We start from the raw sequence: 25,885 nt of genomic DNA on the forward strand, positions 1-25,885 counted from the left end.
TCACTAGATATACAATGTGCTGACAATCAAATCATTTTGAGTTCAATTTGATCACTGAATTCGAAAAAAATCAATGTCGCTTACAAGTTATAGTCTTAATTAAAGAGAGATTTATCTACAACAAAAATTGTTAAAATGAGCACATAATGTAACAAAAAAAAATATCAGAATGTGTACTTAAAATTGTAAGATAGATCTTTTGTTGCTTATAATGTTGCAAGGTTTATTTGGTATCTTAAAATCGTAATTACAAAATCAACTCTTGGAATAATAATTCCTTCAAACAATGTTTGTACTAGACATTAATTTTACGACAGATAATCGATTCTTTAGTTGGTAACGAATAGTTAGATCTTATGATTCACTTTAAGATCATCCCTTATTTCTTTCATTAATGGAGCCATCTGGATTTATATTATAACACTAACGTTTTCATCATGCGTAAACAAACTGCTGACTAACTTTGTTAAAAGAGAATAAGAATTTTAACGACTGTTTAAAACAGTCGTGTGTCAAAATTGTCCTACTCGCTATCATTGTATACTTGCATGCGATATTTTAACGAAAGGAGATGGACGACTATGATACGTGACTGCAAAGTATATTAGTTACGATACATTAGACGTAATTTTTTTCGGATTTTTAAATACGTCTTTACGCATACTTCGAAGATAACCAATATGTCAGATGTTAAAAGTCTTGAGCATCCAACATTAAAGGTACCGAATACTTCTTAAATTCTGTTTTACATTTCTTACAACTGAATTATTTAAAATTATTTATTAGTAGTCGAAGACGCGTTATTATCTATGATACGTACAATGATTACATATGAATATCGTTTTTTTTTTTAATTTTTATTCCTAAGTTTATAAATATTTTATTGTAATTTAAACGTAAAGAAAAGGAATAAATTAACACGATATTTTTAGGTTCCTTATGAACTCCTCAATAAAAAATTTCGTTCTGCACAAAAAACCTTAGATAGGGAAGTCTCGCATGTACAAGCAGCAGCTAATGAATTGTTAAAGGGTGATGGAGCAGGTGTTCCTGCTGGAGAAATAAGCAGACTACTGGGAGGAGTTGTAGCTAGGCTTCAGGTTCTGAAGAGAAAGGCAGAGGAGTCTATAGCAGAGGAATTACAAGCAGGAATGGTCTGTAAAAGACGATTAGACCATTTAAAGGAACATGCTAATACTGCACCAAGTGTTGTAAATCAATGGCGGCGACAGAGACTCGATAGAATGTTGGTAGAATACTTCCTTCGTAAAGGCTATTACAAAACAGCCACTAAGTTGGCAGACAGTAGCGAGCTTAGGGATTTAACAAACATAGGTGTGTTAATTGTTAATATGGTTTAATGGCTGAAAATACGAATATAATTCTATATCTTCTTCCATATTTTTAGACGTTTTTATGGTATCCAGAGAGGTCGAAAAGTCTTTAGCAAATCATGAGACTGCAAGATGCGTTGGGTGGTGCCATGATAATCGATCTAAATTAAGGAAATTAGGAAGTACTATGGAATTTAATTTGAGAGTACAGGAGTTTATAGAATTAGTGAGAGCCGATAGAAGACTCGATGCCGTTAAGCACGCCCGAAAATGTTTTGCTAATTATGACGATTATCAGTTGCAAGAAATTCAGTGTTGCATGGGACAGTTAGCTTTCCCAGCTAATACATCTCTCAGCCCATATAAAGATTTATTAGACGAGAAAAGGTAAATATACTTTATATTTAATTATAAGGAATAAAAATAACGAATACAGCGATACCTTAGAAACTGACTAGTTACTATCCCCACCAATTCTTGGAATTGGCTTCCCACGTATCCCAGCGGCCGCGTATGTTTATGTCTTTAAACTTGCGAGATATCGATGTACCGTGTTACGCATCTCTATCTCGCGCTCTCTAAAAAACAGAAACAGCTGGGATTTTCTTGGAAGATCTACCTCCTTCCAAACTCTGTTCAGATTCGGTCTCGAACGTCGACCAATATCCAAGGCGTTACTGTAATACTGTATCTAAGTATATTTTTATTCTTGGGTTGCGAATAAAATTTTATACGGGACTCGCAAAATAAACGCTACGAATAACGAATAACTAATATTCTGATAAATTATTCGAATAAAAATCTTCTACCTAGATTGACAGTATTACATTGTTTATAGGTGGGATAGATTAATAGAACAGTTCAGACATGAAAATTATAGACTTTTCCAATTGGCAAGTCAGAGTGTCTTTACTGTGGCCCTACAAGCAGGTCTGTCAGCATTAAAAACACCTCAGTGTTACAGTGCAAATAAAGAAGGCAGAAATCCAAACTGTCCCGTATGTAACGAAGCACTTAACGAATTAGCTTCTCCGCTGCCTTTTGCTCATTGTTCGCAGTCCAGGCTCGTTTGTAGTATTAGCGGTAAACCATTAAACGAGTATAATCAACCAATGATGATGCCAAACGGATACGTGTATGGGGAGCAAGTAAATTAAACCATTCGTTTTTCATAGAATACCCTTATTAAATTATACTTCTTTAAATTAACTTGTTACATTTTATTCCAGGCATTGGAAAAAATGGCTCAAGAAAATAATGGTACTGTGATTTGTCCAAAAACCAAAGAAGTGTTTCCATATAAAAAAATAGAGAAAGTTTATGTCATGTAAAATTTTCCGATTTAACTACAACTTGTACTATGTACAGTGCATCCTTATTTTATTCTAACTCTAAATATTTACTGTTTAATACTGTGTACCAATATTAACAAAGGGAATAACATCTATTTTTAAGGAAATATTGTTTTTGTAAATTTTATTTGTGATTACCTACTAGAATAAAATACAGAGCTACGCGACGGATTGTGCGTGTAATGGAACACGTTCTAGTTTTTCAATATGAAATGGTGTGCAGATTATTATAATATAGTTGGTTATTAAATATGAAATCAGAATGGTCCTTATTCATTTATTTAACATCATCTCTACAATGTATATTAAACGGTCAAAACAATTCCATAGATTTACGTTTTAAGACGCATTTGTAACCATAAACTTTTGTAAGTATCTTACAGTGGTTTATATTTATACTATGCATGTCCAAAACATTTCGACATAATAATGGTAAGATTTATAACAACGTTAATGTAACCTGATCGTTACCTTGTTACATAATTTATTGTAATACCATTTTTACGTAGAAACAGATGCATCGCTTGCATTCCTTTTTATAATAAATAACTTTGAAGTATGTATTTTACTGACGAATGCCTAATCTAGATAATATATGATATGCATTAAGCAATTTTGGATGTAACATGTCCACGACTGAATCAATATAAAAATATCCCCTCTATGCCTCTATCAGCTTTAAATTCAACGATCTTTTATTCATGGGTTTCATGAAATTTAATTTATAATTTATTGTCTGAATTGCTTTATGCGGAGGATTGTCCTTCTAGGAATTCGGATTCTATGTTTTAGAATAAAATTTGTGGTCAACGTGGGATACAATATTTGAGGTAATTTAAGTAATTTAAGTCTTTTCCTTCATCAGCAAGATTTAAGTTCGTGAATATACGATTACGATAACGAGTTTAGCGAAGTATAATTTGAAAATGTATAAGAGTCTTGGTTACAATTATTTATGTATAAGTTGATAGAAATAGATGATAAACAGTATTATAAATGGTGAAACAGTATAATTTACAAGTTACCAAACGTATACGGAATGTTCCATCAGAAACAACACATCTAAGTATCTCAGTTACTTCTTTACAATATAGAAATGTCTCGGGCATAATAGAAATAGTTTCAAATAATTACTACAAAACAATAAAAATTGTTTTTTCGAATCAGTCATCGACACTTTTTCACACTTAAATGTGTATTTTTTTTTCTTACATTGATATCCGAACATTTTTCTTCAACTTCCGTGAAATAACGTATTACGAAATATTTATTACGTGGATAGATTATCGTAATAATTTAATAATAAGTATGCAAATTTCTACATATTAAAAATTTTAACTCAAAGGAAGCAAAGTTGATATTCGATTGAAACTTGTTAAATTCAAGGTCAACTTGAGGTCTTAATACTACAATTGATTACGTAGTAATTTGCACGAGACAAAAAATGCAGGAGAAGTTTGAAAACATCCTTCTGTTTCATTGTATTCACATTTTGGAATCGATCTCATATATTTGCCATATATTTCCATATTGCTATAAATAAGAGACAAGTGTATTGTTTTGATGGTACAACCTGTATGATAAAAATGTAAATTTGTAATCATCACATGTTACAACATGTGGAAGCACTTAGTCGGTATGTATTTACAAATTCTGTTAATTATGCCTGAACAAAAATCATGCTCAATGATGTATATTCTTCTTAGTTTCACTAAAAACATTTTTACGACGTACGCGCAGTAAAACTAGGAAAAAGTAATTATTCCCAGTTCAAGTAAATTTTAAGCTATTATTGATCAAATGGAAACTTATTTTTCGTATAAATAAACGAGATAATACAAATGGTATACATCATTTACAAATTATTTAAGGAAAATAAACTTATTGTTAAATGTTCAGTACGTGGTGTTTCAAATCTTCAAGTCAAAGATTCAGTAGACATATGTGTAAATAAGTACAATACATCTTATAAATGTACAGAAAATATTGTAGTGGAGCTTTATTGAGCTTGTAACATGTCATGTAATTTTACCTTGGCATGTTACTATTCATTCATACATGCTGTCTTAGTCATGTTTCAATGCACAGTATGTTGATTAAAAAGAAGTACATAGTAAGAGTATAGTATTACATATTATAAGAGAATTTTTAAATGCAGAAAACGAACAAATTAATACGAAAATGTATAAAATGATATATCTGGCAAAGAAAACAAAACCTTATTGTCATAACCTTTATAGAAACTATTGACAATCAGATCTTTTCATAACCATTTGTACCCCACTTTCATGAGTTACAACTTGCTTAAAATGATAAGCATTAATGGATCTCATGTTTCAGTAACCATAAATATTAGTTCTAAATACTACGAAAAATTTTAATGTAAAATTAAAATATTAAAGTACGTAAAATTGCTATGATATAACATTTGTAAAAGATAATACAACCTGGAAATTTCTACAATGAGAATATAAACGTATAAATTATAATAAAACAATGTGCCTTACCTTGTCAAATGTTAATTAGTTTGCGCAAAACTTACATGTATTTTAGTAAAAAATAGCCTGATGTGCTTCTCAAATGCATATGTATGCTTTCACAAAATTGTAAATATTTTTTTTCAAGTTATTTATTACAGTTACCGAGCGTGTAAGACTGCAGCAAATGATCGTTTTTTTTTTTTTTTTTTTTTTTAAAACATTTTTGTCATCCAAATTATATACAGTGCAGTTCTGGATCAATTACATTATTAGTACAAAAAAGTTAACAAAGTACAGTCTTATCTTAAATTCGGTCTATGTAAATAACAATCATTGACCCTTTGCACTCGATAAACGACCCTCAGTCATCGCTAAATTAATGTAATTTTTCCAATTCGGGAAAATGAGGTCGAGATTTAAACACGAAGCAATTTGACAAAAATGTATTTTTACATTTTACAAGACATAATGTTTGAATTTCAAGCTCATTTGTCTGAATTAGGAAAATTACATCTGATTAGGCGGCGACCGAGAATTGTTCCTCCAATACAAATAATTAAATGTACAAATCTCCGATGGGCTTATTTTAGTGGCTTTGATTCAACTTATGCACATGAAAAACTTAGTAATACGTGGTTAGTAAGGCTTATTGGTCCAATCTAGTAGCAATAGTTCCATTGGGGTAGTGATTAAACATTAAGAATTTCAAGTGATAACAAGCTTCTATTCTTTTTTTTTTCAAATCTTAAATATTAGTTAATCGTGAAATATTAAGTTGTTCTTTTGCAATTCAAATTCGATAATTTCGGTTATTTTTTATATCTCTTGTTTACCGTCAATACTTTTTACTAAAAATAAAATACTTCGCGTTGATTTAGACTCAAATTAATAAATATACATAATTTACTTTTTACTTGATGAAATTATCGTACAATTAAATAAAATTTATTCTCGGTTTCATGTTTGCACGAGAAATCAATTAAATTAGAAATCTTAAAAATATTGTAAACAACAAAAGTCAATGAATTCAGATTTTCATTATTTTTTTCTTGTGGCCTTTTTGATTCTTCTATTCGATAAACGTCTTTTAAAACGCGATCAGTTTTTTATAATTAAATGGTGCACATATTAAGACGATTTAAATGAAATATGTGCTACCAAACTGGGCATGACTGCGGAAAATAATAGTCCAGTAAATATTCCTGTAATGCATGTTGCTGCACCAAACATGCCAGCTGTTGCAGAATATTGGGAATCTACCATTCTGAAATTAGAATATGTAATTACGAATTTACGAAAATATTTATAGAAAAATATATCCTCCTCTTCGTTAAGAAATTAACGAGTCTCACCTAGGACAATACATCATAGATAGCGATGAGAAATAGCCGCTACTCAAACCCATTGTAACGGCAATCGCGAAATAAACCCAATCATTATTAATATACACAGGTAATACTCTTGTAGTATTGTTTGGTTGATAGTTACAGAATAAAAACAATGGTATGTACAAAATGCGTAAAACGACTGGGATCACCAGATACCTTTTACTAGGCTACACAAATGGGAATAAAAATTAGGCAATTAAAACGATTCTTGCGTATAAATTTGCTAGATCGAGAAATCAATAAAACGAGTCTGCGTTTGTTATTCGAGCAGTGAAATTTAATATCCTTATCAAACATACAAAACATTATACCTTTCGACGTGCATGCATTATTCTAGTGAAATTTAATATCCTTATCAAGTATGCAACATATTAAACGTTTCCGACTGCAAAGCGAAAAGATATGCCAGAAAAAATTCGACGTGCACGTATTACTATCGTTTTGAATTTTATCGAGAACGTAAAATAATATTGAGTATTTTAAATTAACGAAATCATTTTAAATATTATTTTAAAGACGACTACGCCGCGGTTAGAAAAGTTTAACATATTGTTTATTTAATAATGATATTAAATTTCGCTGTTTGTATAACCATTGAAGACTCGTGTTATCAAAACAATTACAGTAAAACCTCCGCACCCGCGGTTTGCTCTCAAAAGAAAGCACAATATGACCATTGTATTTAACTAAAACGCAGGAAACAACTTTCAATCGCTATAGCAGCTTTATAAAATTCTCATCCAATATCTCGAAAAATACGGACGATATGAAAAAATGGTTTGGATGAAAATCATATGGTTTCGAGGGGAGCAGACTGTGCAATAATTCATTTCACCTTGCAGTAACTTTGGAATACCTACAAAAGTTAACTTGAAATTTTTAAATTATATGTACAGTATACAGAGTGTACAATCAACCCTGGGAAAAATTTTAATGGGAGATTCTAGAGGGCAAAATAAGACGAAAATCGAGAGTACCAATTTGTTGAGTGAGGCTTCTTTAAGAAGTTATTAACGTTTAAAGTTCCGTCTGTAGAACGGCGACCTGCGAACAGCTGCGTGCGCGCGATAGTGGTTCTCATTCAGCATGAGAGACTCTACTGACTGACGTATCGACAGCCGTTCTACAGACGGAACTTTAAACTTTAATAACTTTTTAACGAAGCCTCAATCAACAAATTGCTATTCTTGATTTCCGTCTTATTTTGGCCTCCAGAATCTCCCATTAAAATTTTTCCCAGGGGTGGCAGAATAGATAAAATTTCATATAAAGTTTGCTATTATCCGCGATAGGCTTGAAACCGAAACCCGCGGATACAAAGGTTTCACTATTTGTGAATCATTCGAATAAATTTACTCACCCACTGAACAACCGACGCGATAGAACTTCCGATCAGGGCGGTTACGTTAAATGTGAGGAAACACATAATAGTACTGTAATAATCCGTTGGGACTATAAAATTAACATCCGAATTCTTTATATCGGATTGAACGGAAGGGAACAGACTAAGAGTTACAAAAAACACAAGAAACGTATTGAAGCATTGGGGAAAACATTGGCAAAATATTTTCCAATAAGGCGGTGTATCGGTTTTGCCTCTCGCACTATTTTCCAACTGTCTCTTATTTACTCCTTTTTGGTATAATAATTCACGATATCGATAAAACCTCTACAAACGATAACAATTAATATACGTCCCGTATAATTCATGCTGGCGCTAAATTTATAAGACGAATATATCTTACGTTTATTGGAAGTGCAAAATAAGTGTCAAAGCATGCAAGAAGAACGAACAGAGCCGTTATGAAGTAATATATTGCAGCAGTTCGGGCATTTGGTGCCATATATTGAGCAAGTAAGTTAATCAGAGCTGTGAATGTTCCACTTATATTCTGAAAATAGCGTGTAAATAACACATTTGCATCTGTATATCTTATGTAAATGTTTTTATCGCAAGTTTATTTACCGAGCCTAAGACAACAGCTCCTGTGTATTTTATGGGTAACTTTGCAACCATACCATACACAGAATTTTGGTAGATTCCGTTAGCGGCTGAAATAGATTTTACAAATAAAACTACCGTATGTACAAAGACAAAATAATAAAAAAAAATTGAAAAATTGATAGCATTTTAAAAATGATAAAATGATGAATTGTAGAATGTTATTATAATTTGAAAAATCATACGACTTTTATGTAAAAAATTTTGAATAAACAAAATGTTTTACATCTTACTGTTTAATACAATAACAGAAGCCATGGTGATCCAGAAAAAAATACCAGGCCAGCCAGAGCTATCAGTCATTGCCAAAATAACGGTACATACAAATATTAAAACTTGTATGAAGATGCCCCATACAATACGTGTTGTCAAATTCCCACTAAAAGTACAACACACATTTTAAGCGTCAACATTGTTTTCTCGTGAGATTTAATTTAATCAGAAACTGCAATAATCTACCGAACGATAAAGACACTAGAGTCTATGTTCGTTGCGAGTACAAAAAACGTTATGAAACGTTAAACGATCGTTATTAAAAATACATACCCAAATTGTATAAATACATTTAACCAATTAAAGAGCAGATTCGGTATTTGCGATGCAAACCCTAACCAGGCGGGAAAATTTGTGGCATAGGTTGTATCAATTCCTGTATATTCCTTAGATAATTTATAGTTAACAAAATACTGAAAAAACGATTAATATAATCATAAATATTTGATCTGTATAAAATTGGAAATTGAAGAAGCTAGAAAAAAAAAAAAAAAGAAAGAATATATACGGAAAACGTAGTTTGAAACTTCTTACATTTTTTGCTGTTATGAACATATTCCATGGCATCAAAGCACCGATTCCATGAAGTACCATTATACAGAACACTATATTTAATCTAAATTTATATATACAAACATTTTAGTACAAACAATTAAGAATATTAAAATATATTAATAAAGTTAGAAATAAAAGACTAGTTTCCCAATTTACACCTTTTCACGCATATTCAAACAAAAAATAAATTTTATGGAACTATGTTGGAAATACATAGAAATAAATAACATGTATCAAGTACAATTTTAGATAAGTATTGCTTACCAAAGCACATTTTTTTTCCATGTTCACTTATTACTTTCTATTTGCCATAAAACATTATTTCATTGACTTTGCTACCACTAACAATTCTTGAGCGTTTAAGGTAGAAACAATAATTAATAACAAACATTAAAAAATTTATTAAAACCTGAGAAAAAAAAAGTTAAGACTGAATTTTACCATATCTATCTTCTACGTTTGAACGCGTTTAAAAACGTGTAAATTGAAAATTTTATTTTTGATTCTATTTATATTCTTATACTTTTGGTAAAATTTGTTCATCAATAACACCTTTTAAAAAGTGCTAAAAATTTGGTACTTCTAATTGTTATCCAGTGTAACTTAAAGAAAAATGTGTAAAAATATAAACTAGTATTTACCTATCCCTGGGAGGATTCAATTCAAGGTCTGCTTGATCCATTGTAACTCCTTTGAAATTCAATTCATCGTCAGGTCTACCTGTACCTTCCCATCCAGGGGAAAGCCGAACAGGTTCGGTACCTATGATGAAAGATTCAGATCTTCTATATGATTTGCACAACGCCCGATACGCATTTAGTACTGCGTCAGTTAGAGATATACTAACAACACTTTAATGATGCTCCAATTGAAAGCAATTCATTAATTCAATGAAGACGACACGAATATTAGATACATGCATTATATATACGGAGTGCATCCGAATAACGTGTACAAGCAGGCAAGAGTTGATTCCATATGAAAAAATAATAAAATTTTGTTAATTTTCGGCTTCGTTTTCGAGATAATCAAGTTTGAAAATTGGTCGTGTATATCACGCACTTACGGCTAAGATACGATTCAACCAAACGACGTATGATACCCACAGGATAAATAATGTGTTTATTTACAATGTTTACAGGATTATTACAAATTAATGTAATCCGTAAAGAACAAATTCGTTCTATTCTTAGTACCGTTCTCCGATCGGGAATCTTACGATTGGGATATTGCTTTCTCTAATAATGTACAGACTGACGAATTAATTAGCATATTAAAAATTATAGAACATTGTTTACAAACACGATAGATGCTATACGTTGTTTGTTAAATCGTATCTTACAATTAGCGTAAAATACTCGAACGATTTTCAAACTTGATTATATCGAAAACAAAGTCGAAAATTAACAAAAAAATTTTATTACTTATATTTTTATTATTTTTTCATAAGGAATCAACTCTTGCCTGCTTGTACACGTTATTCGGATGCACCCTGTATATACATATATATATATATATCATATTAATAGAATAAGCTTATATAATGCGAAGCATGAATGCATACAATGCAAGAATATTTAACTTTGGGAACATAGATACAAAATTGCTTATACTTTAAAAGAGATGAAACATTAATTACCAGTTGGAACTTGAACCCTAAATGTACTATAGGAAGTTTTAACGTAACCTATGGAGAAGACATTCATACAAGGTTTGTGTTACTTGTATTCCATTTTGGTTTAAATTATACTCCTGTATAATATATACAACACTATGCTGTAAGCATGTAACACAATATAATGATACCAAATATCATGAAATTATGAAGATATCAAATAATTGAATGCATTATGGTAGAACGATGAAATTAAGAAATTTCATTTTCTTGATTTGATTATTTTAATAACATTATAAATTGAAGGGTTTATTGGTTATAGAAAACAACATTGGTAGAACAGGAAATTTTTTTAATTATTAAGATGTTTCAGAAAATATTTTGTGCTTACCAAAATTTTAATTTATGAAATCAAACAATGACTTTCTGTAATTTAACATCAACATGTTTTACTACTTAGCATAAGATAAGTATCTGCACTGTTTATATTTATTTAATTGCATGTTGTTCTTGTTAAATATATATACTTCTTACATTTCTTTAAAAATTTGGGTACAATATTCTGCATAGATTTCTATGTACAATTTGGTGTTCATTTGAAAAGTTACAATCAAATTACATACAAAAGGTAATATAAGTCACCAAAAAATAGAGATTGTAATCAAAGCAAGAGTAACAAGTAGCAAGTAATATTATTGTTTAAATGCTAGAAAATAATGTCAAGAAACATATCTTATGTTTATCTTCTCTTGTTATCTATTTTCTTATCTTTTCAAAGTTTTTTAATTCATGTAATAGATATCCTTGTAGAGATAGATACATTTACATCCAGATAACGATACTTCAAGGTACTTCAAATTAAGAAAAAACACTTTGAAATTTGGGATGTGTTGTATACATATACAAACTATTATACCTACAATCTAATTAAAACATTATTAAAGAAATTAAATATTTTTCTTATCGTTTCATTGATAAATTTTATTACATCATCAATTCTTTAAAAAAAGCAAGTATTTTATCAGTTTCATAAAATGAAGAAAGACAGCTGCCAAGCAATTTCAACATTCTCTTTATACAACATAACACTAATTTATATAATAATAAATAAATAAATAAACGAATTAAAAAAATAAAATATAAAATAAATATCTATGATTTACGATTTTTACGAACTATTTTTCAGATTTCAATTTACTAATTTGCGAGAAAAGAAAGCGTTTCGATTTTTATACTTATTCTTATTATCACAAGTAATACTTAACATTTCATAATAAATATTCAATTCACACTGTTATTTACAAGAAAGTACTTGAATAAATCAATGTTATACTCTGAAACGTTTGGAGTTTATCACCAAAGATACACTGTGTAAATCTTCTCTGCTAAGGGACCGGTTTGATCAAGTATTTGTAATGAACAAAAAAAAAAAAAAAAAGAAAACATAAGAACATTTCCGAGAAGGGTAGAACCCCCGTTATTTAAAATATAGAAGCGAGGCTAAAACGATTACGATTCGGGAAAGCGTAGAAAGAAAGCGACAGAGAGAAAATATCATATACCTTTTGTAGGTACGATGCGGGTCTCATTCGAATCTTTTAACAAAGTTTGTTCCTCGCTACCCACGCCGAATTCCTTCTTCGTGTAACTGCCAGCCATTTTTCCGCCGAGTTTTTAAACTTGAATTGAATTAAGGGCCGTGCAATATCGTAGGTTAATGTACTTCACGTGTCGGTCAGTCGTTGATAAATAATCGTGGCTATTTCGTCTAAATGCGATTTTTGTTTTATCAGGTGGACGGGCAATCGTAAAGATTCAATTGATTGTTGAAGAATGTAGGTGCGAATGATATTTAATCAACATTTGTGGAGTCCTCCCAGTTACTCTCTTCGAGTTAACCTTCGCAAAAAAAGGCTTTGCAACAACCTTTTATAGTATCACTGCATGATCCGGTGGTTAAGGCGTTGAGTTATGAATAGAACTGTTCCCCAATGTGCACGACGTACCATGTTTCTGCTTTATTTTTATAGGTTAAGATAAGACAGGGTTAGAATTCGACGATTCAGCTCCACGTTGCGCGGAGATTCACGAACTGATCTGAGAAACACTTACGACTACCGCGCGCGCCTATGATATTTAAATCGGAGAAAGAGAAAAATTTTCTATGATGAATGACGGTTGATGCTATTTATATAATGAAGTAATTACTATTCCACGGTCAACGCAATAAAACAGGTATTTTATTATACATACGAAGGCGTTGTTTTTCCGTAGCTTGTAACTTCTGTTATCATATTAAAGTTGCACCATTGTTGCATCATATTAAAGAAGTTTCTTAACAACACACGTGTATTAATGATTAATGATCGTGCTTAAGAAATTTCAGACATTTTAGAATTCCCGCAATTTGTCCTAATCTCAAGAATTTTAGAAAATCTATATTACACTTATATAGGTTATAATTCCGACGTAGTTTTGTTGATCGTATCGTATTTTTTGAAATTTAAAAAATTTTGATATTCCAGTTACTTCGTCGGTCAGACTCACGATCCAAAAATAAAGCAATAAAGTTATATACCATGTGGTCCAAGCAAAATGTAAAATGCTGTTTTCTCAGAAAACAATAAAAATATTAACTTCATTTTTTTTTTAAACTGAATGGTTCAAGGAAGCTAATCTTTTCATGTGCAACAAATACATAGACATAAGTTGGGACTAAAACATCATTGTATTATTTACATATATTTTTTAACAAAGGAGCGATTTAATTACATAATTATTTACAAGATTTTAATCAGCCCCACGTTTCAACCTGATATCGATTTTCGTTTTCTAATCGTTTAACAAAACTTTCTGCTTCTTCATCAGTTAGTTTTGTTATTTCTTTAACTAAATTGACGAATTCCTCGCGAACAGAATTTGGCATATTTTTGGAATTACCTGCTAAATAAATATTACCGTTTTTGCTAAGAAAATTCCAACATAGTTGTTTTTGATCTCGTATCGTGTGTTGTACATATCTGAAATATTTATAAAGCTCAGTCATATGAAAAATAAACGTACAATAACAAAGCACACAGATTTTAAAAATGATCTTACATTTTATGTGCTTGATCTCTAGAAAATGCACAAAACAGATTTAAATGTATTTTTTGCGACAAATACTCAAAATCATTTTTACAATGATAATCTTTTTCTTTGTTTCTGCAGCCAAAAAACAGAACACAATTACTTAAATCGTTGTGAAATGCTGATTTGTCTAATAATACTGATCGAAACGGCGCTACACCCGTGCCAGGACCAATAAGTATCATTGGTTTATCATATGCAAATTTAAACGTTCCCTTTTGAATCCAAAATATTATTCTATCACCTTTTGTTAATGTTGCCAACCAGTTGGAGCACAAACCATATCTTGGTTCTAGCAACTTTGTTTTGTACTTCACTACAGCCACCAAGAGATGAATTTCATTCTCAGTGGCTCTTAAACTTGAAGCTATACTAAAGGCACGAGGTTTTATGGGAGACATAATCTCGAATAGTAGCTTTACATTTAATTTACTAGTTGTATGAGGAAAGTCCGCGAACGTTTCTAAAATATTTCTTCTTGGTCTATTAATGTAATTATATAGTTCTTCTTGGCCACTTGAAGTTGTAAATTCATGGAACTTTTCCTTCTCTAATTCATTTTCACTAATAAAGAATAATATCTGCATGGTAGACCTCCGTGGTTTAAAATTTAAATCCCAATATTGCTCCACAATTTGTTGTAGAGTCAAAGTTTGTTTTAAAACAGTAGGCACTTTGACTTCTTTCTCGGATACTTGAATCTTCATATCCGGACGTAATTGCACATTATTATTATTTAATATGGTAAAAAATTTGTCAACTTGCTCCTTAGAATTTTTTGGTCTGACGTACACTACATCTCCAGGTTGATAATTAATATCATCCGATTTAAGTTTAATTAATCTAACATCCTGGAAATGATCTTCTGTGGTAGTTCTTTCATTTTCAATCACTGTGCCTATTCTCATTTCATTGTTTATAAGTACTTCGTTCATGTAAATATCATTATCTAAGTAATATCCATTGTTGACAGAATTTACATTTATCTCAGAAACATTGAATCTTTCAATTATTTTATCTAGATCATTAATTAAATCCAGAGTAGAAATGTTAAATATATCTTTAATCTTTGCCCATAATTCTTCTAGCCAAGGATCCACAACAGCATCTATTCCTAAATCATGTTGATCGTCTGCTAGTCCAATAGGTAGCAATTCCTTTGCTCCCAATTGCATCAACCTTTTGTTTAACTTTTTTGCTGCAAAGTTGAACTTTTGGTATGAACTATCACCTAAGCCTAATATTCCGTATTTTATATTAGCAAGCAAAGTCGCGGGAAGACTTTTGCGCAATAGGAGTCTCCAAAACTGTCTCATGTTACCAGGAGGATCTCCTTGGCCTGTTGTAGCAGCCACAAATACTACTACTTTTTCTGTGTCAAGATTTTGAATGTCATAGTCATTCATTGCACAGACTGTACTATGTAAACATTTTCTGAAACGGAAATCAGAAATTAATTTATACGATTGTATATTAAATCAAAACAATCTGCGTTCTTTGTATACAAAATAAAGGAAGGACAATGAAAAAACCTTTTGGCACTTTTCCATATTTGTTCAGCTACGTCTTGAGCAGTGCCGGTTTCACTACCGTACAATATTGTGATCTTCATATTATTCATTTCGGTGTTCTATGTCGTATAAAACATTCGAGTAAAAATTTATTAGAATGAAATTGTGTCGTTTTGTAAATAACCATTACGCAAGTGATTTCCAGCTGATGCAAAGTGACGTCATTGGTCGCTTAGCAGACGATATTTAGAAAAACGCAACTATTGTAAGCAGGGTACGTAAACTTTAAAGAAAAAAAATATTGTTTCCTTCCGCATTAGTTGTATATACATTGAGTACGGTGACAGTCATAGTCAATCAAATGTCAAGGATAAGTGTCTAGGCTAAGTCCCATTTGGCTTGTGGCCCAAGATATTTATAAATAAAAAATAGCTTTCCCTGTACGTTGCTTGAACGAATAGTTCTTAAGTGAACATTTTGCATATCTTAATCAACGTACCGAACGAACACTTATGAGTCTTACACTTCAATAATTTGGCATATTCCTGAATAATAGACGTAGCCGAACGTTCTTGAAATTGATATCAAAGTGTCAAGGGCAAGATAAAAAGAAGTGCGTGGTGTGACTTAAAAACCGGAAGCGGACATGGTACAATCAGTGTAACCATAATATGTAGCAATCGAGGAAGTTCGCTCGTTTTCGTGTGTTTCTAAGGTGACGATCGTTGGTGTGAGGATTCTGATCTCCTTCAAGAACGAGTTAATTTAAAGGAATGGACGGATAGGATTGTGGTTAACAGAATCGCGTGACGTAACTGCACGGAACGTCGACTTTTACTAATGAAGTGGCTGTGCCGACTAAAATTGAGCTCAGGAATAAGCAACATGAGAAGAAAGGGATTTTCGCTTTGTCTGGTGTTTGCTAGTTAGAATTCATCGGTTAAGTTAAACGCGGGAAAATTTGAATATAGAAGGATTTTCTATTTTAAAGAAATACTGTGAGAGAATTTTCGAGAATCGATTGTTGTTTGTAGCCCTCTGGTGATAAGTTTAGAAGGTGTCGATAGTACTACGGCCCCCGGAGCCTTATGGTAACGATATTTTAAATCAACATCCTTTTGTGCTTTTATGATATTCGGTTGATTTTTATTAGTGATTATGGTTTTCAACGTACATTTAAGACGTATGTGTATACGTGTGCGTAATTAGTATATCCGTGTTAACATCTGTGTATTATTTAATACATGGGTATTGAACTACACGTGTTCCCGCCAAAGTTGACCGTTATTCAGATAAGGAGTAACAGATAAAGTTTTATTTATTATTCGTTTATTCGTTACTCGATTATAATTCCAATTTTTACACGTGTACACGTGTATTTTAGATCTGCAGCAGATAGTTTCCTTGCTGATCATTTAAAGATTCGATCGCGTATCAGGAGTTTGCTTTAAAATGGCAGTTTTAGGATTCAGTGACGAGTATAGCAGGGATAATTCTTCATTGTCAATAATAGTGATCAGTCAGTTGATTTTGATTCGATTATAGTTAAAGACATCAATAAGACTTATCTAGTAAACCCTACTTCACGTCTTATTAGATTTGGCGGCAATTAAATTAATATTCTTGGTTTAATCGATTGTACAAGGTACCTGAATAAACGATTAACCGTTTAGAAGCCCATTGTTCGGTTAGAACCGATATATCTGTAACAGTCATAATATTGTTCGTTTCTCGTAATTGTTTTAGTTTAGGACCGACATAGAATAGTTTGAAACAAGTAATTTTTGAACCGTTTCCCAACCACTGCTTGCATTTGTCACGTTACAATTTGAAAAAATGTTAAGATATCCGTAAACAGTTATTTCGATTAAAAATTTACTCGACACGAATGTAAAGTAATTAAGTGCTATTGAAGAGCTTGTGAGAATCAGTTGATGTTTGTAACCCTCTGACGACGAGTGTGGGAGTCATCGTCACATGACGTTGGCAGCACTGACATCTGTTTGCGGATAATTGTCAAAACCTACTTTCTCAGCGAAGTCCGCAGCTTTGCATGCCAGTTCGAAGGAAAATATCATGACTGCATTTGACTCGTAGAAGGGAAAGGGGCGCTAAAGTGCAGCCGCAAGGAAAATCGCGCGTCTGTTTTTCAAGGAGTGAGTGAGTGCAAAGAGAGGTTTCTCGTCTTGTTTCGTACGTCGCGTTTTACCCGTTCGACGAGTGACGTGCCTCGGGTCTTCGTCGGTGGGGAAGAAGTTTACTTCGATTCCAACGCGAGGAGAGAAGGCGCGGGCTTTCGTCCTCGCGGAAATTGATTTCATGACTGTGCCTTAACCTGCTCTCTTGTTTAAATGCGATTACAGTGGGCTGGCCGTAGTGTGTGATACCTTTGATCCCACGTCTGTTCACACGTCAGTTTCACAACGATCGGCCGATACATCGTGCATCGATGGAGCTTATTCGCGCGTGACAACAACTTTTGGGGCACCAGGTTCAATTTTTGCCAGGTAGCATATCTCTAGCGATCTATAAGTTGCACGGAATTCGCTTTGTTCCGTAAATCGTGTCCGCATTTCTCTTTGACGTGACGCTCGCGCGACATAAAAGCGCCAGAGGTCAGTCACATTTCAAACCTCTGTTACAGTTTGCCGCGTTTTGGTTTTGAAACGCTTAAAGTCTCGCCAAAGAATTCTATATCATGCTCACTTAGAAATGCCCGTTCGCATACTGTCATCGTTTTTATATCTATGTTATTTATACGCCCGATTGGAATCTGCGATGTAAATAAATAGGCTCTTTTAACGAGTATCTCGTTTTGCGTCGTTCGCGAACGTAAATATGTTAAGGTTACGATACTATGTGTATTAATGAAATTAACATTCGTTCTTCTTTAACGGGCACACGTATTTATTTGTATACGCCTGTTTTTCGTCAAATTTATACCTCCTCTTTTTTTTTCTTTTCAGATTTTGGTAGCTGTCTACATTCACATTACTGTGGCAGCTTTTATTTTCTTATATCCAATCGACATGTTTACCACATGACATAAACTTCATTCTATGATTAACGAATAGTATCATCAATGTTTATGGGAATTATCTCCGCGCTGCATTTCACGACAAAAAATATGCAAAATTCTATTATTATAAGTGCTGATAATTTGTCAGATATTTAATGTAACTTTCAACTTTATCTCCATGCTTTATAAATACATTTGATTTGAGAGTCGGTACTACACTGTTTATGCGTTAGAAACAATAGAGTTTTTCACGATAAAGGGCCATACAGAGAAAATGAATAACAGGATCGATGAACAGGAGTCGAAATGGACCTGTGAATATTGTACATACGAAAATTGGCCTTCATCTTTGAAATGCACAATGTGCAGAGGTGCCAAACCTTTATTAGGTGAGGACATTTATCGTCTTCGAGATCAGAGTCCGCAACGCTCTGGATCAAATGTTGCATCTGGTCCAGTAACTCATTTAAGTCCTACGGATTCTTATAATCTTAGTCCTCAAAACTATAGTCAAAATGTACCATCTGGTGGAAAGTGGGCTTGTGCAATGTGTACCTACCTTAACTATCAAAATACCACACGTTGTGTTCAGTGTGGGAATAAAAAATCTATCAAAGGTCTTAATCAGTCGATACACTCCATAGCCTCGAATTTGCACGAGCATCTAGCACCCCTCAGGTTAGGAGATCCACCACCAAATTCAGGATCTAATCCACCTCCGATAAATTTACATCCAGAAAAATATTACAATCTACAAACTAATTTACATCCTGAGAAGTGGTCTTGTATTGTGTGTACTTACGAAAATTGGCCAAAAGCCACTAAGTGTGTGATGTGTGGTAATCTTAAAGAAAAGGACAAACGGGATAAAACAACTAATAACATGGGCGTTATTTTGCCGAGTCCGGAAAGGGATCATAATCAACGTACCTTATCGTCTCCACCGCACGCACCGTATATTCATCAAACCCAGAGAGATGAGAACATGGCTGTAGGCCGAAGGTAAATGTACTTTTCGATTATTTTTTTTTGACATCGTGTATGATAGCTTTGTATAACAGTGTAATCTTTATTCAGACGCGTCATTAGTATTTTTACATTGTAGGAGTTCGCATAGATATCCTGACAGCAGAAACGACAGTTTGTCGACTCCTCAATCCCCAAATAATTGCGACTACGAGCGTAGAGTGAAACAATTAAGACGCCATACCGATTGGTGCTGGTTAAATGCATGTCTCGGCATTGTGGAAGGTGATAATGCTCCTGTCGAAGCTTATTTGGCAAGTGGCGGCGATCCTGCTCGTCAATTGACGCATTCGGAAGTTCTGCTTCTAAATAGAAGTAGCGCTTTTGATGTCGGACATACTCTAGTACACTTAGCTATTAGGTCAGTGGAAAATAATTTTTATCAAACGATTTCTTTGAAGCTGCTTCAGCTTATTTTATATACAAGGTGAATGGTTTAAGAGAGATCACCTAAATAACTCATTTACTTTGGGTGATAGATAAAAATCTTTTAAATACATCTTGCTTAGTTTCAAGGAGGATCAGATCATAAATCTGATGTTAGCAATTTTTTTTTATAACTGGAAATGTGACTAAAATATTTTGTCACAAAAACTAGAATTAACATTAAGTATTTTTTTTGTATTCTTCCCGCGGGCCCGCGCGAAGAGAGGGTCGGCGGGTAGCGTCGGACTCTTACCGGCTAAAATCTCACGGTGACTATTAGACGCCTGGCGGGGGACCGGGAACTCTACTGAGACATCACAGAGTCCCCCGCCGCGCTATACCTTTTCAGACCCCTCCCGGTGGGAGGCACTCCTTCCACCGCATTCCCATTCAACCGCAGGCGCCTGGTCACCAGCGCCCGCGGTCCCGTGACATGGGACTAAGCCGTCGTCTGTGGAGGCCATGTTGGCCGCAGGACTCACCCGCGGCAAATATCCCATGCCCCAGCCCATTCACACACACATTCACACACTCAAAACATTCATACTGGTGTTTGGTCCGCCATGCGTGGATGTGGTCACCAGCCCTCTCAGGCTGATGACCCCACACCCGCATCCCATCCCAGCGGCTGCCCTTATCCGCCACCTGGGGACGCGCCACGTAGGGGTTCACCTCCTCTGCCGCCTGGACAACCAAACGGGTGCGTGGATCAGATTGTATCCGCGTTGAAACCAAGCAAGATTTGTTTGAATTACTTTTCTCTGCTATAAAAAGTAAATGTGCAGTTCAAGAGGTCTAATCTAAGTGCCTCACCCTGTATTTGTACGACCGTATATTTTCTTTGGCTGTGTTTCAACTTGTTCGTTATATGCGTAGTGCAATAAAAGTCATTGTATATTATATAGTATTATTGTGCTAGAAAGACAAAATTTTCCAAGCATTTCTTATTCAATTTGTCATAACTTTGACAGATTTCAAAGAGAAGATATTCTAGCGACATTATTATCACAAATTGAAGGTTCTGGTTCTGGAATAAAAAGGGTACCAAGCTATGTTGCACCAGATTTGGCTGCTCAAGTACGCAGACACGTCACCAATAGTATCCGATTGCGCAAGGGTTCTTTTCCATGTTATTTTGTCACTGACATAGCTACATTCGCTTTGCCTGCCGAGGTTACTATAACATTATAATTCTTTTTTCGGGGTATTGTAGTTTATTAAAACTATTAATTTCTTGACGTAATGTAAATTATGCATATTACACGGGAATGTAAGTATAGAATTAATTGTCAGGTTGAAGATTTACCAAGCATCGTGCAAGAGCAAATGTTAGAAGAGTTATTAGATAAAGAGGCTCAACAACAATTAGAAGGTGGAGATGGAGAACCACCGGCGCTGAATTGGTCTTTAGAAATTACCGAGCGTTTAGGAAGTCGCTTACATGCACTTTGGAATAGATCTGCTGGAGATTGTTTATTAGATTCTGCAATGCAAGCTACTTGGGGTGTTTTCGACCGAGATAACGCTTTAAGAAGAGCTCTTGCCGATTCTTTACAACAAGCTGGTCAATTGTGAGTAATTTCCGCCATTAACAACTAATTTTATTTCGAGAATCGATTAGTTATATCTGATTTCATTATCACAGTTTTTACCCTCGATGGAGGGAATACGAAGCATCGCAAGCATCTAGAATGTTAGATTTTACATTAGAAGAAACTCAGTGGCAAGAAGATTGGGAAAGCTTGTTAGCAACAGCTGCTCAACCGGGAAGCGCGTTGGAACAGTTGCACGTGTTTGCTCTTGCTCATATTTTAAGGAGACCTATTATTGTTTATGGTGTTAAATATGTTAAAAGTTTTCGGGGCGAAGACATAGGTAGGTTGTTGCACGTAATCTGTACTTTCTATAACAAAATCTTAATTAATCATTTCGCGACTAAATAAACTATTTTTTTTTTTATAGGTTATGCAAGATTCGAAGGTGTTTATCTTCCACTCTTATGGGAACCCTCATTTTGTATCCGATCGCCTATTGCTTTAGGTTACACACGTGGCCATTTTACGGCTTTAGTTCCCATCGAACCATATACATCATCTCGAATACCACCTATTTCATCTCATGGTGGTGTAGGTTTAGGTGGTGGCAATGGTCCGCTTCAGCAGTTGCAAATACAAATGCAAACTACATTCATGCCGTTAATGGACCGAGAACACAAACTCTTACCGATACATTTTCTGAGTCCAGAAGAGGTTGGCCGAGAGGAATCTATTTTAAAGGAATGGCTCGACGTGTGTAGGACCGAAGGTGGTGTACTGGTTGCGCAACAAAAACTTCACAAGAGACCTTTACTCGTAGCACAAATGTTGGAAGAATGGTTAAATCATTATCGACGGCTCGCGTGAGTACAGCTTTTGTTTTTAAATTATATTTACCGGATGTCTTACCACCGACTTTTCTACTTAATCTTGCGATTAAGGAGGTAGTCTCATGTGTTGAGTCGAAGACGATTTTTTAAACTTATTAAATAAGTTTAAATAAGTTCTTCATTCGAAAGAGTAAAAATAGCAACTATAAATATTTTTTATTCTTCAATAAATATGAAGTATTAATTAGTAAATATATATTGTATGTTTTGTGAATTATAAGTAGAATTAATCATTTTCATTTAGGGACTTTACAAATGCCTTAATTCATGATTCTTGAAATCTTACAAATATTGAAGATTAATTTTATTTCTTTCCAACTGTGGTTTCAACAATTTAATAATTGCATTTAAAGAATGGTTTGCGTCAATATGTTTGGGAACTAATTCATTATTACAATCATCACTATCTCGTGCATGTGAATAACACCGAAGTATAAAATCGTACGCGTTCGATGTATCGTTACGAAGTCCCCATTTCCCATATTTTCTCGGACATAGCAAATATCTTTGTCTTGTTTCTTGAATTTTTATTGATTTAAAGATTCTTTTAAATATTATACAAGTGCGTTAATAAAGTAAATACATAAAAGAAGAAGAATACTCACGACAACAGGAGTGGCTAGCATATTTTCGGTTTTTTAAAGAAAACAAGTCCATGAAGCGACAGAAATAGATCGAAAAAGATCAAGATCGCAACGTTTACATCCACGAAGACAGAAAAACGTATTTTTAAAGAGAATCAACATACCGCTGAACAAGATACACAAGCTTTGTTTGCAAAACGAGGAACTTGCTATCAATCAAACGCATACATATCGTATTTTAAATACGTTTTCAGCTCATTGGAATACAATCGTGAAATTGATCGACGCTAGAGAAATTCTTGTCTAGCCGTAAATAAGTAATTTTGAAATAAATCGTCGTATTCTTCTCGCAATGAAATTTTATTAGGAGTTGTTCATTTTAAAGTGTTAATTTATTTTGAAGAATCAGTACTATTCAAGCTTTCGACGCGTGATCATAGCTATTCAAGATATGTATGAATTTTTGATATACAAGGCAGTGAAAGAAGAAAAAGTGTGCACCTGATTGAGTCTGGAGACTGTATGAAGGAAAAGAAGGATTTACTTCACATTCGAAGTCGCAACTTCGATTAAAAAATACAGTAATAAACCGATACTTACGAAATGGAATGTTGATGCTGTTGAAGGAATGTTTGACACGATTGGAGGATGAATGATGACTGTTGTATATGAAACTAGGTGATCGTGTAGAAGTGAAAATGAGAGAGTGTGAAAATGTGGAAGCATGCCATACCTCCTTAATCCGATATCTCGTAGCAATACAAATAAAGCTTAACTCTTCAGTATACGATCGATTTAATTAATGAACAAGCAAAACATGTATACAAGAAAAATTAATATGAAACAAATAACTATAGTTTTCGCAATTGCTAAGAAATATTTACGCACGTTCGCAATATGGCTTACGAAGGAGAGAGCAACAGTTGTGTCAGAACCATCGATTAAACTTCGCTTGTATTACTACGAGCAATTTCGATGAATTTCCTACCACAAGCATCGCACAGTGTGAATTAATCATATGATGGTTAACCTTGCAGTCAAACGAACAATGCACCCTTCTTGAGACCAGCCGTTTTGCAAGATTACAGTAGCGACGGCGACACGGAAGACGAATAACGAGGTGTAATCGGTTAAGTTACTGAATTTACACGAGAAGACTTTTCTCCATAATTTCATTGTTGCCGCAATATTCATAAATGCAAGATCTCGATGATATGTAATTTTCTGAATGTGGACAGAGGAAGTGTACAGATGTTACGACTCGCTCATTTTTATTGGCAATATATTATTTTCCGTATAAATTTTGTACATTAACATTGGTCAGCGGAACCGCTGAATATTCGAAATCTTATTGATCCGTACTATTAATTATATCGCATGTTTATGAATTAATATGAGTATTTGTTGTATTAATTTATTATTAATCGTATATATACATATACTAATTGGACTATTGATTATTGTAGCCAAAGTACGATTCCGCGTCATGGGCAGCGAGTTAACAAATTTAACTTTTGTTACGGCTGAAAGTGCTTTAACCTTAGTTAGTTGTTATTTGATAAGTTCGATGTGCTGCAAAAGAAAATACGGCTCTGTACTATATAGACGATATTTAATTTTAATTTTCGTAATAGTACGTTTATAACGAGGCAGTTATATTAAATGTTGTTGAAAAATATAGTGTGAATTTTTGCCAGTTTTGGATTGCGAATCCACGACGATGAAAATACTGGTGAATGGAAATTAGATGTTAAAATTAATATATAATCAAATTCCAATGCAAGAATTCATTGGGCATACTGACCGCTTTCGGAAAATTTCTTTGGAGATTGAAAACATTATTCTGTCTTTGGAAACCGAACAAAATGTTTAATATATTTTGTATAAGGTTTTTAAGTGAATTTTTGCTCCCCTTTAATGCAAATAAATCTAAAATAAAGTTCATAAAATTTAGGATATGACCTTAGTGTCCAACGGTGGCAAATACGCACGGAATATAAATTTAAAAATGGCCGCGCATCTACGAAACATGAAAACAACTTCAGAATTGATTTCCTATTTGCCCTTGCTTATCGAAATTATTTTAGGTTTATTTGTACCGAACGCGGTTGAAAATTTACCCTAAAACGTTATACGAACCACGTTAAATAAAAGACTAAATAATGTTATTTATCTTTAAAGTTGGTTGTTTGTATATCGAGCACGATACAAAGATCTCTTCGCGGAGGAAGCACGTCGATACGTTGTATTCGTGGCGATAGAGAAATTAGGGACAAAAGAATTCTCGATTGTTAGTCGTGAAAAAAAAAAAAATTATTTGTTTTCGGAGGTAGCATAATTATAGGAGTTTATGAAGACCGTCTGGTCGATCGCACTCTTCGTCTGATCCGAGTGTGAAAAGTACTTGGAAACTCTGGTACAGACCATGTGATTTTTAAAGATAGTAAATAAGGACTGGAAAACATTCTGTAATCGTCTTTGAATCACTTGTTAACTTCGAGCTGTGTTAATTAGCGTAAACGCGAAATTACAACGACACATTTCTCTGGCGGGGGACAGGGGGCGGAGTATTGTGTTTTCTCTGTGGCCACTTCCGGTGCATTGATGTAACGGTAACAATGGTACCAGTTGAAGCGTACTTTCTTTTTGCGCGACGAAGAAACGAATAAAGAAGCGAGACCAACATGGCGCGCGGGTGGATGGATCGCGCAAGGTGTGCAGTCTTCGCGATCGTAGGAGTGCTAGAACTTTTATAAAAGTAAAAAA

The 25,885-nt window shown here is 33.6% G+C and overlaps 3 protein-coding genes across 11 annotated transcripts; 2 read left to right on the forward strand and 1 right to left on the reverse strand.

Annotated features, from left to right (window-relative positions):
* Nucleotides 1–348: 348 nt before the first annotated feature.
* Kaz (E3 ubiquitin-protein transferase Katazuke) lies at nucleotides 349–2,949 on the forward strand. Of its 2 annotated transcripts, none has more exons than XM_076769748.1 (5): nucleotides 349–719; nucleotides 1,032–1,335; nucleotides 1,409–1,721; nucleotides 2,173–2,482; nucleotides 2,564–2,949. In XM_076769748.1, the coding sequence occupies exons 1-5, from the start codon at nucleotides 681–683 to the stop codon at nucleotides 2,663–2,665; spliced, it is 1,068 nt and encodes a 355-aa protein (XP_076625863.1). In that variant the 5' UTR covers nucleotides 349–680; the 3' UTR covers nucleotides 2,666–2,949. The 2 variants fall into 2 exon arrangements, with proteins under 2 accessions (XP_076625863.1, XP_076625862.1); XM_076769747.1 differs by having other exon boundaries at nucleotides 350–719; nucleotides 933–1,335.
* A 1,703-nt stretch (nucleotides 2,950–4,652) lies between these two features.
* On the reverse strand, nucleotides 4,653–15,797 carry LOC143344089 (NADPH-dependent diflavin oxidoreductase 1). Of its 2 annotated transcripts, XM_076769746.1 has the most exons (12): nucleotides 15,661–15,797; nucleotides 14,099–15,562; nucleotides 13,940–14,019; nucleotides 10,026–10,146; nucleotides 9,364–9,445; nucleotides 9,103–9,242; nucleotides 8,790–8,935; nucleotides 8,521–8,606; nucleotides 8,300–8,446; nucleotides 7,915–8,223; nucleotides 6,519–6,721; nucleotides 4,653–6,430 (listed from the first exon to the last, which is right to left on the reverse strand). In XM_076769746.1, the coding sequence occupies exons 1-12, from the start codon at nucleotides 15,747–15,749 to the stop codon at nucleotides 6,295–6,297; spliced, it is 3,003 nt and encodes a 1,000-aa protein (XP_076625861.1). In that variant the 5' UTR covers nucleotides 15,750–15,797; the 3' UTR covers nucleotides 4,653–6,294. The 2 variants fall into 2 exon arrangements, with proteins under 2 accessions (XP_076625861.1, XP_076625858.1); XM_076769743.1 differs by lacking the exons at nucleotides 13,940–14,019; nucleotides 14,099–15,562; nucleotides 15,661–15,797 and adding an exon at nucleotides 12,562–13,500.
* Trbd (ubiquitin thioesterase trabid) lies at nucleotides 15,775–24,704 on the forward strand. 7 transcript variants are annotated; one of them, XM_076769740.1, is made up of 9 exons: nucleotides 15,825–15,913; nucleotides 18,003–18,146; nucleotides 18,606–19,660; nucleotides 19,764–20,045; nucleotides 21,082–21,283; nucleotides 21,404–21,681; nucleotides 21,756–21,985; nucleotides 22,073–22,508; nucleotides 24,157–24,704. In XM_076769740.1, exons 3-9 carry the CDS (start codon nucleotides 18,933–18,935, stop codon nucleotides 24,233–24,235), a joined length of 2,235 nt encoding a protein of 744 aa, XP_076625855.1. In that variant the 5' UTR covers nucleotides 15,825–15,913; nucleotides 18,003–18,146; nucleotides 18,606–18,932; the 3' UTR covers nucleotides 24,236–24,704. The 7 variants fall into 7 exon arrangements, with proteins under 7 accessions (XP_076625856.1, XP_076625855.1, XP_076625854.1 ...); XM_076769739.1 differs by lacking the exon at nucleotides 15,825–15,913 and adding an exon at nucleotides 15,940–16,354; XM_076769735.1 differs by lacking the exon at nucleotides 15,825–15,913 and adding an exon at nucleotides 16,785–17,883.
* The last annotated feature ends 1,181 nt before the right edge of the window (nucleotides 24,705–25,885 follow it).

The sequence above is a fragment of the Colletes latitarsis genome, chromosome 7, assembly GCF_051014445.1.
Source record: "Colletes latitarsis isolate SP2378_abdomen chromosome 7, iyColLati1, whole genome shotgun sequence".
NCBI classification, from domain to species: Eukaryota; Metazoa; Arthropoda; class Insecta; order Hymenoptera; family Colletidae; genus Colletes; species Colletes latitarsis.